We start from the raw sequence: 19,136 nt of genomic DNA on the forward strand, positions 1-19,136 counted from the left end.
ATGTGTAGACAAAAGAAACTTCCTCCTCAGGACATTGATGATGTACCTAAAACCTCCGCTTTAGTCCAGTCTCACTATTGTCTTACTGAGGAGCTGGTCATGTGACTCTCAGAGAGATGATCTTACCTCAGTGTCTCCAGTTTATAGTGAAGATTCTCCTGTACATCAGAGAGACACTTCACTCCTGAGTCTCCCAGATTATTCCCAGACAGATCCAGTACTCTCAGGTGTGAGGGGTTTGATGTCAGCGCTGAAGTCAGAAAAGCACAGCCTTCATCTGAGACACCACAATAACGCAACCTGCAGAGACACACAATGAAATACACTTCACTCTATCAGTTTATGAACATCAAGACATACTTTATGCATCTTGAAATGAGTGGTGTGTGTGTTTGTAGAAGAATGTATGTTTAGTGTGAGAGAGAGAGAGATAGATAGACAGAGTCTCCTCTGAAACTATTGGAACGGCAAGACCAATTCATTTGTTTGTGCTCTACACCAAAGACATTTGGGTTTTAGATCAAAAGATGGATATGAGACAAGAGTTTAGGATTTCAGTTTTTATTTGCTGGTATGTACATCCAGATGTGTTAAACAAACTTAAAACATAGAACCTTCTGTATCAGACCACCCAACTTTTAGACAAGCAAAGGTATAGGAACAGATAAGTCTTGAAGTAAATTAAAGTAAATAACACTTAATATTTGGTTGCCTCTCCCTTGCTTGGGTAGCAGCACTACTCAAATGTAGTATAAAAACTATTAGAACCACTCACATCAAGACCTAGGCTCTAGCAGGCAGCAAGTTTAACCCACAATGACAATCCTATTATTAAAGTAACCAAATGTACAAATTTTATTGCACAGTTACTCTTAAGCACTTGAAAAGTGCAATTTAGTAGAGTCAAATAAAAATGCAATTTACAATTTAATAACAGTCAATAAAACAAAATAAAATTGGGCACCCTCAAAAAAGAAAGAAATAGAAAAGAGTGCGTCCTACTACCCGGGTAGACAATATAATCAAATTTGCTTATCTGATCCTTTTGAGTTGAATCAGTTAAAGTTCAGCTGCTCCACGGAAGAACAGCCGACATCCACGGAAATGCCAGCAAGCTGAAGTAGCTTGAAATGTTCCTTCCTCTGAGTGCCACTGGGACAGGATTGCCATCTTCACCTCAACAACACTGTGGTGACAACAGAAGATGGAAGAATCCAATCTGCACATACACCAGTGTAATAAGTTTCAACCAGTAAATGTTCACACTATAGTAAGAGACCTCTTTCAAACATATTTACATCAATTAAGATGATTTTCATTCTGTTATACTATGAATAGTGTTCATAGAAAATATTTATTACACATTAAACACATAGCATGTTCTGTTACATGAAACTCGAATTTTACATACACAAATACTCAAACTCATTTTTTTTATGAAGAAACTCACGAATAAAGCAATTTAAACGTGAAGTGTATGATATTCTGTTCGCTTAACTAAGCAGAAACCTTTAGTAAAAGAATTGAATGGTGCAATTCCATGACAATGTACCACGGTACTCACAATGCACATTTCAAGAAAAAAATTACGTACCGAGATATCACTGATCATCACTCTGATTGGTTTTAAGAGTAAATCGTGTAATGATTTTAACCATATATTATGAATTAAAACATGAATCATGAATTAAAACAGAAATAAATCTTAAAATTGCAACTCACCAGAGCTCGCAACAATAGTGGACAAAAGAAAGGAAAAGCTTGGCTGTTTAGGTGCACATCATCTAATAACTTTAGAATACAACATATATCAGATGGACTGCACAGAAAACACAATATTTTACAAAATAACTGATGAAAAATCAACCTTTTCACAAGAGAATTCCGAGAACAGCAACTTCCCCGTAACACCTGCTTTTGTCCTAATGAAGCTGTATGCTTGTGCCCCCTACAGGCTGCAAGGAGAAGCACACCCAAAACTTAAATTAACCCTTTCCTGTTACCCTCTGAATCATGAGTCCCTTTAGGAGTTAAAGGTAACTTAAATGGGTAAGAATGAACTATTCCCATAATTGATTAATTGATCAAGGTTTGTAGTGAAACTTCCTAGGATAGCTTGAGCAAAAGAAATCAGTGGCTTCCCCAACTGAAAGTAATGGAAATGGCGTGGCGGGTGCCGTGACCTCTCAGATTTGCGTACTCAATTTTCACCATTATTGTCTGTAGCTACTTCATTGTGGTCACTTTGACACTCAGGAACACTAGAATTTCCAGCAGTTCCCTCTTCATCATTTGGCACATCACCTTCAACAGGATTGCCTCTTGGATGATAAGGGCTAGACCATACTTCCTTGATCCCAGCAACCGCAAAGAGCTCCTTGATGACACAAGATGACGCAACTTGGCACATCAGTTTGAGACTAGGAGAGTTAGAACTGACATCCTGGGGTGAGGTTTCAGATGCATTTAACAGCTGTACTACATAATGGATGGTAGGATCAGATTGTTGTTTCTCGATCAGCTCCTCAGTGCTGTAGGTTGGTACAGTTGCATGTCCATCCTGTATTTCTTGTTCAAAGACATCTGAGACAGCGTCAGCACTAAGAAAAAGACTCAGCTGTGGTCATTGAAGGTAAGTCGTCATGATCTATCAGATGTTGGCAGCATGCAGCCTTAACAACATTAGCAGCGAAACGTTTAGGAGATGATAAGTGATGTGAATTTCTTTACCCTTTCAGTTTCTTGAAGTGACTCAGGATCATCAAACAGTGAACCATGTGGGCACCTAGAGAGACCATCTGCATCCTGGTTGCACTTTCTAGCCCTGTACACGATGCTGAAGTTTGTAGAGAGCTGCTAGCCAACGGAAACTGGCCGTGTCAACCTTTGCCGACGTAAGTATATACATTAATGGATTATCATCTGTGACGACAGTGAAGACGTTCCCATACAAATAATCCTGCAATTTATCTACAATGGCCCACTTTAGAGCTAAAAACTTTAATTTGTGTGCCAGGTATTTTGCTTCACTTTTTGATAATCCCCTATTCGCATAAGCGATGACCCTGGCTTGACCATCTTATAGAGCAAATATAGCGCAGCTCCAAGACCAGTGGTGCTGGCATCAGTGTGGAGTTCATAGGGTAACTTTGGTTTGGCAAAACCAAGGATTGGAGAGGAGGTAAGTTTCTCTATGATACAGTCAAAAGCTTTTTGACAAGCAGGGGACCATCAGTCGGCAAAAGGCTCTCTAGGATTTAAATATGTCACACTCTTCTCGGTGGACTTGTGCACCTTTCTGGATGGCGGATATCCAGCAGTGAGGTCATTTAAGGGTTTGACTACTTTGGAATAGTCTTTTACAAAACAGCAAATAGCCTGAGAATCCCAGGAAGGAACAAAGCCCCTTCAGATTTCGAGGTATGGGCCACGTTTTGAGTGCACAAACTTTCTCAGGGTCCATTTCAACTCCGTCCTTGGACACAATATGGCCTCAACAGCATACTCGAGTCTGGAAAAATTTACACTTGTCAGGAGACAACTTGAGACCATTCTCACGTAAACGCTGGAGTACATGTAGAAGCTTAGCTTCCTGTTCCTCCAAGGAATTTGGAACACTATGGAACTTCCTAGGATAGCTTGAGCAAAAGAAGTCAGTGGCTTCCCCAACTGAAAGTAATGGAAATGGCCATTATTGTCTGTAGCTACTTCATTGTGGTCACTTTGACACTCAAATTTGGAACACTATGAGATCATCTAAGTACACTAACACCTCCCTCAGGTTCATATTCTCCCTCCTCCCTCCCTCAGGTTCATATTTTTCATATTCCCATATACTTCTTCAATAACCTTTGGAAGATGCTAGGAGGATTCGTAATACCCTGCGGCATACATGGGAACTCCCAAAAACTAAGGGGTCATTCAAAGGCTTTCTTTGGTTTGTCACTCTCTGCCATCTTGATTTGATAGTATTCTGACTTCAAGTCCATTACAGAGAACCAGAAAGTGCTGAAAATGCTTCCTCGAGATTTGGAAGAGCATAAGCATCTTTGTCTGCAAATTGTTTGCAGTAATCGACACACAGTCGAACACTGCCATTCCTCTTCCTTACCACCACAATTGGGGATGAGAATGGGGATACAGACTCCCTAACTATACCTGCTTCAAGCAAATTTTGAAGATGTTTCTTTACAGCTTCAAGGTCGTGTGGGTGTATTGGTCTGGACTTTTGCTTGAATGGAGTGTCATCTTTCAACTTAATATGATGTTTACTTTAGTGCCATGGCCAAAAACCAAATCATGATGGGCAAAAACATCACTATAGTCAACGAGTTTCTCTGTGATCCGACTTTTAATGCCTCAGGAAGAAGTGAGTCACAAAAGCCAAACTTTAGTTTGGTACTGACTTGGCTTGGCTGTACAGAGGGAGTATTACTACATGGTCATTTTCATTTCGGCCAACCAGTAGTTTATAGGGAGGTTGTCTAGGTAGTGTAACAAGAAACAATCCACAAAAAGTCCTCCAAATAAGACTGAATTGGTAGGTTGCTCCAATAATGCCTGATCTTGACTAGGAACGGCATTCACACTTAGACAACCTTCAAGAGGAACCTTCTGGCCTGCTGGTATGATCTTTTGAGTTTTGCCTTTTAGCATCATCGAGCCAATTCTTTCAGTCTCAATTTGTCTGTGTCTCACTTTAAGAACTTTAAGAATTTGGTCACAGACAAATGGCTTAGAGTATTTGGCAGATTTTGCATGGGCACTGTACTCACTGTAAACACATCAAGCAGGTTTGTGTCTATTAAAATGGGGACATCACTGTTTGAGCTACTATCAGGAGCAACTAAAGCTAAAGACGTAACTTCAGGTTCGCTCGGCACAAATTCTTTAGGAAAGACCATGCTAACTTTCACATAACCCAGATATGGGACCTGCTAGCCATTAGCACCCCTTACTTCGAGAAGATTTCCAATCAGTTGAATGGGATGCTTGGACAGGTTTTCATTGTACAATGATTCAGATATGGTGGTCACCTGTGAACCATCTTGGTTTTCCCAGAAATAGCAATTATGGCACTTTTCATGCACTAGCCTTATAACTGTTTGGGCTTTTTTTACTTTGTAAACAGATGCTAATTTTGCAGTTAACTCTGGGACATACCTGAGGTTTCTTTTCTGTTTGTCCCCCAACCGAAACGGAATTCAGTTTAAAGAGGGATTTTCAGACTCACTGTCAGCTTCTTCCCAAAGCTGCAACTTTTCTTTGAGCTCACTGCAGCAAGATGGAGGGATGTGCCCATCTTCACCACAGTGGAAACAGTACCATGGTGTGGGCTTCTTATTAGCTTTTCCTGCATATGGTTGTGCAGGCCTCTCCAACATCTGTTTAGCCCTAGTTTCCTTGGGCTTAGTTGCACTTAGTTGCATTCTCTTGGTTATGGCAGTTGAACCAGAAGCATTCTGAGAAGTTCTACACTATCTTCCCATATTTATCTTTTGATCTCAAACTCAAATGTCTTCAGTCTACAGCAAAAACAAACGAATTGGCCTTGCTGTTCCAATAGTTCAGAATGGACTGTAGGTAGGTAGGTAGGTAGATAGATAGATAGATAGATAGATAGATAGATAGATCACTATTAATCCCAGAGGAAAATTTACAGATTACAGCAGAAATCCAAAAAGTAGACTGTGCAAGCACGAGTATTCAGATAATGAACATATTCAGTATAATAATAATAATAATAATAATAATAATATTATACAGTAGTATTCGATATAGAGTGAACATAGCCTTACACAGTCTTCTGTGTAAAGGTGAAATGTGTTTTGCACTGCAGCTTCTCACATACGTACATCTGACCCACAGACTCTGTGACAAATCATCAGCGTGCAGTGAAAAGAAACAATCTTCCTCCTCAGGACATTGATGATGAACCTGAAACCTCTGCTTCACTCTCACTATTAGAGAATATTTCTCACTATTATTGTGTCTTACTGAGGAGCAGGTCATGTGGCTCTCAGACAGATGATCTTACCCCAGTATCTCCAGTTTACAGTGAGGATTCTCCAGTACTGCAGAGACACACTTCACTCCTGAGTCTCCTAATTTATTCCCAGACAGATCCAGTTCCCTCAGGTGTGAGGGGTTTGATCTCAGAGCTGAAGTCAGAGCAGCACAGCCTTCATGTAAGACACCACAATCACACAACCTGCAAAGACATAATGACACACTCTTCACTCAGTTCTCAATCATTTTATGAACATCAAGACATACTTTGTGTGTCTTAAAATGAGTGGTATGTGTGTGTATGTGTACAAGAATATATGATTAGTGTAAGAGATAGATAGATCATTTCATTAATCCCAGTAGAAAATTCACAGATTACAGTAGCAATCCAAAAAGTAGATAATGTAAGCAAGGGTATTCAGATAAACATGTTCAGTAAAAAAAAAAATATATATATATATAACATACAGTAGTATTGGATATATAGAATGAGTATAGCCTTATATGCATAGTCTTCTGTGTAAATGTGAAAAATATCAGTGCAGATACTGGAGTATTAACAGTATAAAGTACAAAGTGAGTATACTCAACAGAGTGACAACACTTGTCCAGATATACAGTGCAATAATATTATGAGTAGCATCAGTGCAGTAAGCAGAATGCGACCAAGTGCAAAAATGTAACATACTCTATGTCCAGTAAGCTTATTCTTGGAATAGGCTGTAATGCACAATAGTGCCCCAGCACAGTGATGAACTGTTGTACAGGGTGATCATTCTTGGTAAGAACAACCTCCTGCCCCTTTCCTTGCTACAGCAGAGCTGAATCAGTCTATTACTGTAGGAGCTCTGCTGTTTGACCAGTGGGGCATAGACGAAATGTGAAACACTGTCCGGGATGGATAAAAGTTGCCTTAGTGTCCTCCTTTCTCAAAACTGTCCTGGGATGCAGCCTTCTTTATCATTTTGTTAAGCTTCCTTGCTTCTCCAGCTCTAATGCTGCTTCCCAGCATACTGCTGCAAAAAGAAGACAGCACTTGCAACAACAGGCTGGTAGAGTATCTCCAACATTTTCCAGACAGCATTAAATTACCAGAACTTCCTCAGATAATAGACTCGGCTCATCCCCTTCCTGCACAAAGCCTCCATGTTGAACTTCCACTCCAGCCTGTTGTCGGGTGGACATGAAAGTATTTGTAAGTGTCAACAAACTCTTGTCCCATGATGTTCATTGGTCTGGATGTGGTCCTTTTCCTCCTGAAGTCAACCGTGAGCTCCTCGGTCTTGGCCACATTGAGGAGTAGATGGTTCCTCCCACACCATGGGTTTAATACTGCTTGTCCATTTGGCTGCTTCTGTAATGCAGGTCTGAACTCTGTTCATAGCAGCTAGACACACACGTACTGAAAGAATACTCACTAACAACATTTTGACTGCTGCATTTAAACCCAGCAGCTCACACAGAATGCATTTAGTTTGTGTCCCAGGTGCATTTTGTGTGATTAGTTACCAGGGTTTTCCCTACCAGAGAAAGGCTTAGGTGCAGCACCTAAGTGTTTTTGAGGAGCACCTTAAGCTGAATGAATGTAAAAAGGCATTTAGGAGAATGAATGAAAAACAATGGTGAGATTTCTATGCACTGACATAAAAACAGAGAGGTGGCTTGATCTCAAACGGAAAGGTAAGTGGGCAACAGGAATGAGCTACCAATCAACAATCAGTGTTTGCATGAACGTTTGTGTGATCAGTGTGTGAAAGATGCTCATCACCAAGCTAATCAAACAGCGGACTGGATATTTCTCTGTACCGTCAACTCGGGATGGTAGTTACAACCATCGACTCGGATAAGCAAGTTGCAAGCCATTGATAAGGTAAGCGTCAACGAATAAATGAAGTATAATATTTTTTTGTTAGGGAGTAATTCTTGTGGATGTAAACAATAGCGATAGCAGGTAGAGGAAAGTTATAACTAATGTACCGTCCCCGGAACCCAGACAGTACCTAAGCCCTCTGATGATGAACCTAAAACCTCTGCTTCACTCTCACTATTAGAGAATGTGTCTTACTGAGGAGCAGGTCATGTGACTCTCAGACAGATGATCTTACCTCAGTGTCCCCAGTATACAGTGAGGATTCTCCAGTCCAGTAGAGAGACACTTCACTCCTGAGTCTCCTACATTATTCCCATACAGATCCAGTTCTCTCAGGTGAGAGGGGTTTGATTTCAGAGCTGAAGCCAGAGCTGCACAACCTTCGCCTCTTACACCACAATAACACAACCTGCAGAGACATAATGACAACACATTTCCATTTTGGTTTAAAACTTACTTTAAAGATGTGTGTGTGAGATAATCATTCAGAATGACATGAGGATTTAATATCATCTGTTCATTGTAATTAACAATGAGCCTCATTTATCAAGCTGGATATGAACAGGTTTGTGCGTAAATAGTTTGTATGAGTGTTTACACAAGAAATTTCGTATTCACAAAAATCCTGTTAATTCATATTCTACTCGTGCTCCTGACTGCGTTTACAATTATGCATAAGAATACGCTTTTATTTGTCACATCTACATTTTCTTTGCGTTGCCCAGCTTGTTAGGAAGTTGGGGTCAGAGTGCAGGATCAGCCATGATACAGCGCCCCTGGAGCACAGAGGGTTAAGGGCCTTGCTAAAGGGCGCAACCTTCTGATCAGTAACGCATAGATTTAACCATTGAGCCACCACTGCCCCAGACTAACTAATGTAAATTTTGACTTGATCAAATCATATAATTTGCATGGATTACTGCAATTTTATATCTGGGTGCACTCCCAGTGATGGTCCCAAGCCGGGATAACATTGGGGAGGGTTCCCTCAGGAAGGGCATCTGGCATAAAAACTGTGCCAAGTCAAATATGTGGACCAATGATCCGCTGTGGCGACCCCTAAGAGAAGCAGCCGAAAGAACAACAACAAAAACTGCAAGTTTATACCTGGAATATACTGTTGAGTTTAAATTGCTTATCTTTAACGTGTTTACAGCGTTTAGCAGAACCCTTTATCCAGAGCGACTTATAGAAGTGCTTTGGAGTTTCTAGCAAAAACACATCCTCATGCTGGTTCACTAGGTCAGGAACCAAGAGCACTATTGACAACATTTGTGAAAACCAGTGGTTTTATATTATTGGCATTTATAAAAAAAAAATATAAAAAAGTGAGCCAATACAAACCCATGAATTAAAACACACAAAACTAATCATTCAAGTGAGTACAAAGAAAATCAGCCTTTCAGAGACTTTTGTAAATCCAGCAGAAAATTAGAGTTCGGTTTGGCTCACACAAACACTTACACACTGCTGTACTAAAAGATCGAGAAATCACACCCAAAGTTATTAAAATAATACTTTGGGCATCGACAGGAGTGAAAACAACTTGAGTGGTTAGCGAACAACTGTGAAAGATGGCGGAAGGTCGTCAGTGGCCTCTGTTCCCCAGAGGGAAAAAAGGAAGTATTATTGAAAAAAGGAAAAAAGGAAGACTGATAAATTTACAGTGAAGTCCACTGGGCTGCTTCTGTAAAGCAGATCTGGCAACCCTTTTCATAGCAGCTTGAATTTTATTTAAAAATCAAATGCTTGATTTATTTTATTTTTGACCTTCTATGACATTAACTTCTCATTTTAATTTACAAATTCTATATTTGAGATCATTTCCACCAAATCCCTGCTGATTTTAAACCCTGCAGCTGCCACACAGTGGATGTAGTTTGTGTCCCAGGTGCACTTTGTGTGATTAATTACAACGATTTAGTAAATTTTACAGTAATGTTAGACATATTGCAGTCACATCAAGTCACGTTTTGTGCTGCAGCTTCTCACATACGTACATCTGACCCAAACACTCTGGGACAAATCATCAGTGTGCAGTGAAAAGAAACAATCTTCCTCCTCAGGACATTGATGATGAACCTAAAACCTCTGCTTCACTCTCACTATTACAGAATGTGTCTTACTGAGGAGCAGGTCATGTGACTCTCAGAGAGATGATCTTACCTCAGTATCTCCAGATTACAGTCAGGATTCTCCAGTCCAGCAGAGAGACACTTCACTCCTGAGTCTCCTAGTTTACTCCCAGACAGATACAGCTCTATCAGGTGTGAAGGGTTTGATCTCAGAGCTGAAGTCAGAGCAGCACAGCCTTCATCTGAGAGATCACAATTACACAACCTGCAGAGACACAATGAGACATTTCATCAACACATTTTCACTTTGGTTTAGAACTTACTTTAAAGATAATGTGTGTGGGATTTTATTATTCAGAATGACATGAGGATTTAATTTCATCTGTTTATTCTAATTAACAACGTGCCTCATTTATCAAGCTGGATATGAAAAGGTTTGTGCATAAATCGTTTGTATGAGCGTTTACACAAGAAATTTGGTATTCATGAAAATCCTTTTAAATTCATAGTCTGACTGTGTGTACAATTATGCATAAGAAGAAGCTGTTATTTGTCACATATACATTACAACACAGTAAAATTTTTTCCTTCATATTTCCCAACTTGTTAGGAAGCTGGGGTCAGATTACTGTAATTTTATATCTGGAATATACTGTTGAGTTTAAATTGCTTATTTTCTACGTGTTTACAGCGATTAGCAGGACCCTTTATCCAGAGCGACTTATAGAAGTGCTTTGGAGTTTCTAGCAAAAACACATCCTCATGCTAGTTCACTTGGTCAGGAACCATGAGCACTACTGAGAAAATTTAAAAAAACTGTGGTTTTATATTATTCACATTTATTAAAGAATAGAAAAAAGAAAGCCAATCCAAACCCATAAATTTAAACAAATAAAACTAATCATTCAAGTGATTATGAAGAAAATCATCCTTTCAGAGACTTTTGTAAATCTGGCAGAAAATTTGAGTTCGGTTTGGCTCACACAAACATTTACACACAACTTTACTAAAAGATCGATAAATGATACCCAATGTCATTAAAATAATATTTTGGGCATCAATAGGTCAAAAGGAGAGAAAACAACTGGAGAGGTTAGCGAACAAGTGACAGATGGTGGAAAGTTGTCTGTGCCCCAAAGGGAAAAAGTAAGTAAGTAAGTAAGTAAGTATGAGACTGATTAATTAGATTTACAGTAAGGTCCACTGGGCTGCTTCTGTAAAGCAGATCTGGCAATTGTTTTATTTATTTAATTTTAGGCATTTAAAGTTGTATGACATTAATTTCTCATTTCAATTTACAAATTCCATATTTTGAGATCATTTCCACCATTTCCCTTCTGCTATTAAACCCTGCAGCTCCCACACAGTGGATGTAGTTTGTGTCCCAGTTGCAGTTTGTGTGATTAGTTACAATGTTTTATTAAATTTCATAGTAATTTTAGACATTGATGATGAACCTAAAACACCTCTGCTTCACTCTCACTATTAGAGAATGTGTCTTACTGAGGAGCAGGTCATGTGACTCTCAGAGAGATGATCTTACCTCAGTGTCTCCAGTTTACAGTGAGGATTCTCCAGTAGAGCAGAGAGACACTTCACTCCTGAGTCTCCTAGATTATTCCCAGACAGATACAGTTCTCTCAGGTGTGAGGGGTTTGATCTCAGAGCTGATGTCAGAGCAGCACAGCCTTCATTTGACACATCACAATAACACAACCTGTTGAGACACAATGACACATTCTTCATCAACAGATTTTCATCTTGGATTAATACTTGCTTTAAAGTCGATGTGCATGTTATGTTGGACTGTTTCCCTTTGCTTGTCCAATCACAGAATATTATTAACACTGACCAATTATTACTGCTGTTATTGAGAATTACTGACAATAAGTATACAAGAGGTGTAAAGGTGTTGCTGGTTTATGTTAAAAACCTGTTAAAAAACTTAATGTATCTTAATGTAAGTGCATTTCTTTATTGCTTTAATGCACAAGTGATAAGTTTAATGACTAATATATTTGTTCTGTAGACCAATCAACCATAACGTTAAAACCACCTGCCTAACATTGTGTAGGTCCCCCTTGTGCCACCAAAACAGCTCTGACCTGTCAAGGCATGGACTCCACAAGACCTCTTAAGGTGTGCTGTGGTATCTGGCATCATAACGTTGGCAGCAGATCCTTTAAGTCCTATAAGTTGTGAAGTGGGGCCTCCCTGGATGGGACTTGTTTGTCCAGCACATCCCACAGATGCTCGACTGGACTGAGAGCTGGGGAATTTGGAGGTCAAGTCAACACCTTGAACACTTTGTCATGTTCCACACACTATTCCTGAACATATTTTGCAGTATGGAAGTGTGCATTATCCTCCTTAGGGAATACTGTTGCCATGAAGTGGTGTACTTGGTATGCATCAATGTTTAGGTAGGTGGTATGTGTGTAAGTGTAACAACCACATGAATGCCAGGACCCAAGTTTTCCTAGCAGGACATTGCCCAGAGCATCACACTGCCTCCGCCGGCTTGCCTTCTTCCCATAGTGCATCCTGGTGCCATCTCTTCCCCAGGTATGCAATGCACACACACCTGGCCATCCACATGTTGTAAAAGAAAACATGATTCATCAGACCAGGCCACCTTCTTCCACTGCTCCATTGTCCAGTTCTGATGCTCACGTGCCCATTGTAGGCACTTTCGGTGGTGTACAGGGGTCAGCATGGGCACTCTGCCGGTCTGTGGCTACGCAGGCCCATACACTGTGTGCAATTGTTTTCGACAATCATCCTTACAATATTTGTAAAATAAACCTGGCAACACTTATTGTACTAATAGTCAAAAGTCTACTCATTTCACCAACTAATACGTTTGAGATTTAATGAAAATATATGTGGATTACCTTAAAGTGTACACATAGGAATATTATTAAACATGTTGAAATACATATGTAATTATTTTGAAAATGCAACAAAAGGACATAAAGGAGACAAAGAATTTCTTGATAATGATTTGTGTCAGGGACAGTCGTGGGAAATGCAAAGTGTTTGGAGAAGCTACCTAAGGCTGTGTTCATGCACAAGGTCTTTTTTGAAGTGGTCAGCACCTGTTTTACATAATAATCCTATGGAGAAGACCATATTTTCAAAAAAGCACTGAGCTGCTTTTGGGATGCTCTCAAATACATTTTGGAACAGCACTTTTTTTTTTCTTTTTTTTTTTTTAAATGAAAAAAATACTTTGACTGGCGGTTTTCATCAGACATTACGTGTGAACAAAGCCTAACTTTGTTTAGCCATGTTAGATGCTAACGTTAGTTCAGGGGAGGCATCTTTACTTTTATCGTTACGAGGTAACTAATTATCTTTGCTGGCTAACATAACTTAATTCAGTACGTGAATATCTACGTAAGTTAGCTAGGTTAGCAATTTCTTTAGTTGTAAAATAGGCTACATTAACCTGCCTGCCTAATGCTATTGGTAACATCCACAAGAATTACTCCCTAACAAAAAAAAGTTTATACTTCATTTATTCTTTGTTGAGGCTTACCTTATCGATGGCTTGCAACTTGCTTATCAGAGTTGATGGTTGTAACTACCATCCCGAGGTGACGGTACAAAGAAATATCCAGTCAGCTGTTTGATTAGCTTGGAGATGGGCATCTGCCCCAGATCAAACACAAACGCTCGTCCAAACACTGATTGCTGATTGACCGGTCATTCCTGTTGCCAGCTTACCTTTCCGTTTGAGATCAATCCACTTGTCTGTTTTTTTTTTTGTCAACGTATACTCTCAGTGCTGTCTTTACACTCATTCTGATATGTCGCCTAAATACCTTTTTATGTTCATTCGGCTTAAGGAGCACCGCAAAAACACTTAGGTGCTGTGCCTATGTCTTTCTATGGTACAGAAAACCCTCCAGTAACTCTTCTGTGGGATCGGAACAGACAGCCTAGCCTTTGCCCCCATGCGCATCAACGAGCCTAGGGCACCCATGACCCTGTCACCGGTTCACCAGTTGTCCTTCCTTGGACCATGTTTGGTAGGCACTAACCACTGCATCCCAGGAACAGTCCATCACAATCTGGCCCTTGGCAAAGTCACTCAGATCCTTACGCCTGCCCATTTTTCTTGCTTCCAACACATCAACTTCGAGAACTGACCGTAAAACGGCTGCCTAATACAGTCAGGTCCGGAAGTATTTGGACAATAACAGAGTTTTTGTGATTTTGCCTTTATACACCACCACAATGGATTTGAAATAAAACAATCAAGATGTGCTCGAAGTGTAGACTTTCAGCTTTATTTTAAGAGGTTCCATAAAAATATGGCATTTACCATTTAGAAATTACAGGCATTTTAAGCAAAGTACTTCCATTTTCAGGGGCTCAAAGGTATTTGGACAATTGACTGACAAGAAGGTAATTGACCAGGTGCGGTCCATTCCCTCATTACTTCAAGACAAATGAAGCAGATAAAAGGTCTGCAGTTGATATCAGGTATTGAGTTGGCATTTGGCAGCTGTTCGACTGGAGCTACCAATATGAAGTCCAAGGAGATCTCAATGCAAGTGAAGGAGGCCATCATTAGGCTGAAAAAACAACATAAATCTATAAGAGAGATAGCAAAAAAAAAAACTTAGGTGTGGCCAAATTAACAGCTGGGTACATTCTTAAAAAGAAAGAAAGCACTGGTGAGCTCAACAACATCGAAAGGCCTGGAAGACCACGGAAGACAACTAAAGTGGATGATCGCAGAATCCTTTTCCTTGGTGAAGAAAAACCCCTTCACAACATCAACAGAAGTCAAGAATACTCTGGAGAAGGTAGGCGCATCATTGTCAAATTCTACAATCAAGAGACGCCTTCATGAATGTAAATACAGAGGGTTTACAACAAGGTGCAAACCACTGGTAACATTCAAGAACAGGAAAGCCTGATTAGACTTTGCCAGAAAAGTCTAAAAAAGCCTCCCATGTTCTGGAATAAGATTCTTTGGACTGATGAAACCAAGATTAACTTGGATCAGAATGATGGGAAGAGAAAAGTATGGTGAAAGAAAGGAACAGCTCATGATCCAAAGTATACCACATCATGTGTCAAACATGGTGGAGGCAGTGTTATGGCATGGGCGTGTGTGGCTGCCAATGGAACGGGCTCACTGGTGTTTACTGATGATGTGACAGCTGACAGAAGTAGCAAGATGAATTCTGAAGTGTATAGGGCTATACTCTCCTCACATTCAGCCAAATGCTACAAAATCGATAGGACGCCGCTTCACAGTGGAGGTGGATGATGACCCTAAACATACTGCGAAAGCAACTCAAGGCTTTTTGAAGGCAAAGAAATGGAATATTCTTCAATGGCCAAGTCAGTCGCCTGATCTCAACCCAACAGAGCATGCTTCTCACTTTCTGAAGACAAGACTGAAGGCAGAAAGACCCACAACAAGCAGCAACTGAAGGTGGCTACAGTGAAGGCCTGGCAAAGCATCTCCAGGGAGGAAACTCAGAATTTGAGTTTTGAGAACATGGGCTCCAGACTTCAGGCAGTCATTGACTGCAAAGGATTTTCATCCAAGTATTAAAATAATTGTAAATATAAAAATAATGTCACTTTGTCCAAATACCTTTGAGCCCCTGAAAATGGAGGTACTTTTCTGAAAATGGCTGTAATTCCTAAATGGTAAATGCCATATTTTTGTGGAAGCTCTTAAAAGAAAGCGGAAAATCTACACTTTGATCACATCTTGATTGTTTTATTTCAAATCCATCGTGGTGGTGTATAAAGACAAAAATCACAAAAACTCTGTCATTGTCCAAATACTTCCGCACCTGACTGTATATCCCACGCCTTGACAGGTGCCACTGTAATGAGATAATCAATGTTAATCACTTCAACTGTGAGTGGTTTTATTGTTATGGCTGATCGGTGTATGTTCTACTGTTACAGCACATTTCAGCTGAAAAACAACACTGTATACAACTATTCACTGCAGCTTTTAGTGAGCTACTGTGACTCTCAGAGAGAAGATCTTACCAAAGTTTTTTCACTTTACAGTGAGGATTCTTCAGTAGAGCAGAGAGACTCTTCACTCCTGAGTCACCTAGTTTATTCCCAGACAGATCCAGTGTAGTCACAGTCAGATGCAGTTCTCTCAGATTGGAGGTTTCAGAGTTCAGCACTGAGGCCAGAGCTGACCAACTTCTTTCTTGAATTGTATCACACCTCATACTGAAGGAAATAATACATAATGAACTAACAATGATGCAAATTATCAAACAAGTCCTCAAAGCTTTCACTGCAACTTCTCAGTTTCAAAAGCACAAACATCAGTTAGACAAAATGCTTAAATGCTGTAATAATAAAAATTCACTGTCAGAGCTCAGATTTGGCTTGGCGGGAGTTTTCGGCTGCATGCATAAATACAGACACACTGTATAAACATGGAGTGTAAACTCCGGGACGTCAAAAGGAAAAGCAAGAGAGTCTGATCTAAAATGTTTATAAGAGGAGAAAGGAAAGGGTCTAAAGTGTCATGAAGAGTTAGATTCATCTGAACAGCTAATGCATTTGATTTGTTCTCTTAACACTGTAACAGTATAACAGTTAAATTCAGCTTTACTTACATTGCTTTCCTTGATGCTGCAATCACAGGCATCACCTTCACAACAACCTCATCTCTTATTTTATCTGTAGTGATATGTTTACTCAGGTCAAATTCCTCCAGCTCCTGTGCTGAAGTCAGTAAGACAAACACCAGAGCAGACCACTGTGAAGAAGAGAGTTCACTTTGCTTTCCAGATTTCAAGTAGCGTTGGATTTGTTTCACTAGAGAATTATCACCCAGTTCATTCAGACAGTGGAAAAGATTGATGGATTTCTCTATAGGAAGATCTCCACTGATCTTCTCTTTGATGTAGTGTACTGTTTTCCTCTTTACTGTCTGGGAGCAACTTCCTGTCTGTGTTACTAAGGCATGTAACAGTTTCTGATTGGACTCCAGCGAGAGACCCAGGAGAAAGCGGAGGAAAAGATCCAGATATCCAGTTTTAGTTTCTAAGGCCTGATCTACAGCACTCTTGTGGACATCTGAAATTGTCTTAAAGACCAGACTCTGTACAAGAACATTTCTCTTTTCCTTCATGAATGTCAGGTGCACATACAGAGCTGCAAGATGCTCCTGAATGCTCAGATGAACAAAGCAATACACTTTACTCTGGTGAAAGACAAACTCCTCTCTAAATATCTGCGTACACACACCTGAGTACACTGCTGCTTCTGTCACATCAATGCCACACTCTCTCAGGTCTTCCTCATAAAAGATCAGGTTGCCTTTCTGCAGCTGCTGAAACGCCAGGTGTCCCAGTTTGAGAAGCATTTCTTCATCACTCTCCTGCTTCTTTGAGTACTTTCCTCTTATGATTTTTGTCTGAATGATAAGGAAGTGTGTGTACATTTGAGTCAGAGTCTTGGGGATCTCTCCACTCTCTGCTTCACCCAACATTCTCTCTAGAACGGTGGCTGAAATACAGCAGAAGACTGGGATATGACACATGATGTAGAGGCTTCTTAATGACTTCAGGTGTGTGATGATCTTATTGGCCAGGCTCTGATCACTGGTTCTCTTGCTCAAGTACTCCTCCTTCTGTGGGTCACTGAATCCTCGTATCTCTGTGACTCGATGGACATACTCAGAGGGGATTTGATCAGCTGCTGCTGGTCGGCAAGTGATCCAGATGAGAGCAGAGGGAAGTAGATTCCCTTTGATCAGGTTTATCAGCAGCACATGCAAAGATGCTGATTCATTTACATCACACACTCTCACTGTGTTCTGGAAATCCAGAGAAAAACGACACTCGTCCAATCCATCAAAAATGAACAGAACCTTTTCCAAACTGGACATTTCTTTTTCATTTGTTTCCTTAAAACAGACATGAAGGAGATCCATCAGACTCAGATTTTGGTCCTTCATCAAATTCAGCTCTCTGAAAGGAAGTGGAAATATGAGGTGGACGTCCTGATTTGCTTTCCCTTCAGCCCAGTCCAGAACGAACTTCTGCACTGAAACTGTTTTTCCGATGCCAGCGACTCCCTTCGTCAGCACAGTTCTGATGGGTTTGTCTTGTTCAGATAAGGTCTTAAAGATGTCATTGCATTTGATTGGTGTTTCCTCTGTTGTTCTCCTGGATGCTGCCTCGAGCCGTCTCACTTCATGTTCTTTATTGACGTCTCCACAGCCTCCCTCTGTGATATAGAGCTCTGTGTAGATCTCATTCAGGAGTGTTCGGGTTTCCTGGTTTATTATCACTCCATTTAAGCACTGAAATTTCTTCATCAGATTTAATTTGCACTTTTTCTGGAATTCATTTACAGCAGCAGATTCTAGGTCGTGTCTGTGCCAGGGTGAAGCAAGAAGACATGTTGAAACATGGAGTCTAATTATTAGAGTTTAACATCACATTTTTTTATGACTGGTTAACACAGATAACCATTCTTTATTATGCTACCACTACACTGTAAAATGTATGTATTTGCCTTATTTGATTGTATGTTTTCTATAATCGAATCACGGAGGAAAAAAACTGCAGAGAGGTTTATAATACCAGCGTGTCAGTATCACAGTCATGTTGTTGGTTTTGATCTCACCCTGCAGCTGTGATGATGTTCTTTTCTCTTCTGTCTCCTGACTTCTGTAGAACACTGGGAACAAAAATTTTAGCTGTTAAAGACAATAACTTTAATCACTTTAATACTGTAGTCTAAATGTATCCCTAATTTTACTACAATAATTGTAGTAAATGTATTAATATTTGGAGGACACAGTGCTAAATACATCATCACCAACACTATGGACCAATAGATCAGAATTTCAGCTTTCATTTCCTGATATTTACATCTAGATGTGTTAAACAACTTAGAACACATCCCCTTAGCTTTCAGGAAATGAAAGCTGAAATTCTGATCTGTTGTCACAAATTTATCTTTTGATCTCAAACTCAAATGTCTTCAATGTATAGCAAAGAGAAAAGAATTGGCCTTGCTGTTCCAGTACTTTCGGAGGGGACTGTAGTACTTTCCAGTACTTTCCGGTTGCTGACACCATAGTTATGCTCCGCTGGAGAAAAAGAAAGCTACAGGATGGAGCTTGGGCTTGTCCCTGATTTGTTGTAAGAGGATGGCTCAGACTC

The 19,136-nt window shown here is 40.1% G+C and overlaps 2 protein-coding genes across 9 annotated transcripts in view; both read right to left on the reverse strand.

The window, feature by feature from the left end:
• The window catches only part of LOC113534414 (uncharacterized), a 272,572-nt gene that overhangs the window by 201,057 nt on the left and 52,379 nt on the right, over positions 1-19,136 (reverse strand). For 4 of the 5 annotated variants that reach the window (XM_053231328.1, XM_053231329.1, XM_053231326.1 and 1 more), the window contains 8 exons: positions 18,595-18,648; positions 16,575-18,341; positions 15,985-16,179; positions 11,498-11,671; positions 10,046-10,219; positions 8,115-8,288; positions 6,038-6,211; positions 127-300 (listed from right to left, as the gene is read on the reverse strand). In XM_053231328.1, coding sequence (XP_053087303.1) covers positions 127-300; positions 6,038-6,211; positions 8,115-8,288; positions 10,046-10,219; positions 11,498-11,671; positions 15,985-16,179; positions 16,575-18,341; positions 18,595-18,648 — 2,886 coding nt within the window. The remainder of the gene's footprint in view (positions 1-126; positions 301-6,037; positions 6,212-8,114; positions 8,289-10,045; positions 10,220-11,497; positions 11,672-15,984; positions 16,180-16,574; positions 18,342-18,594; positions 18,649-19,136) is intronic. The other variant, XM_053231354.1, reaches the window with a different exon arrangement.
• The window catches only part of LOC128317066 (NACHT, LRR and PYD domains-containing protein 12-like), a 215,553-nt gene that overhangs the window by 3,678 nt on the left and 192,739 nt on the right, over positions 1-19,136 (reverse strand). The gene's annotated exons all lie outside the window — the stretch shown is intronic.

This window comes from Pangasianodon hypophthalmus, chromosome 29 (genome assembly GCF_027358585.1).
Source record: "Pangasianodon hypophthalmus isolate fPanHyp1 chromosome 29, fPanHyp1.pri, whole genome shotgun sequence".
NCBI classification, from domain to species: Eukaryota; Metazoa; Chordata; class Actinopteri; order Siluriformes; family Pangasiidae; genus Pangasianodon; species Pangasianodon hypophthalmus.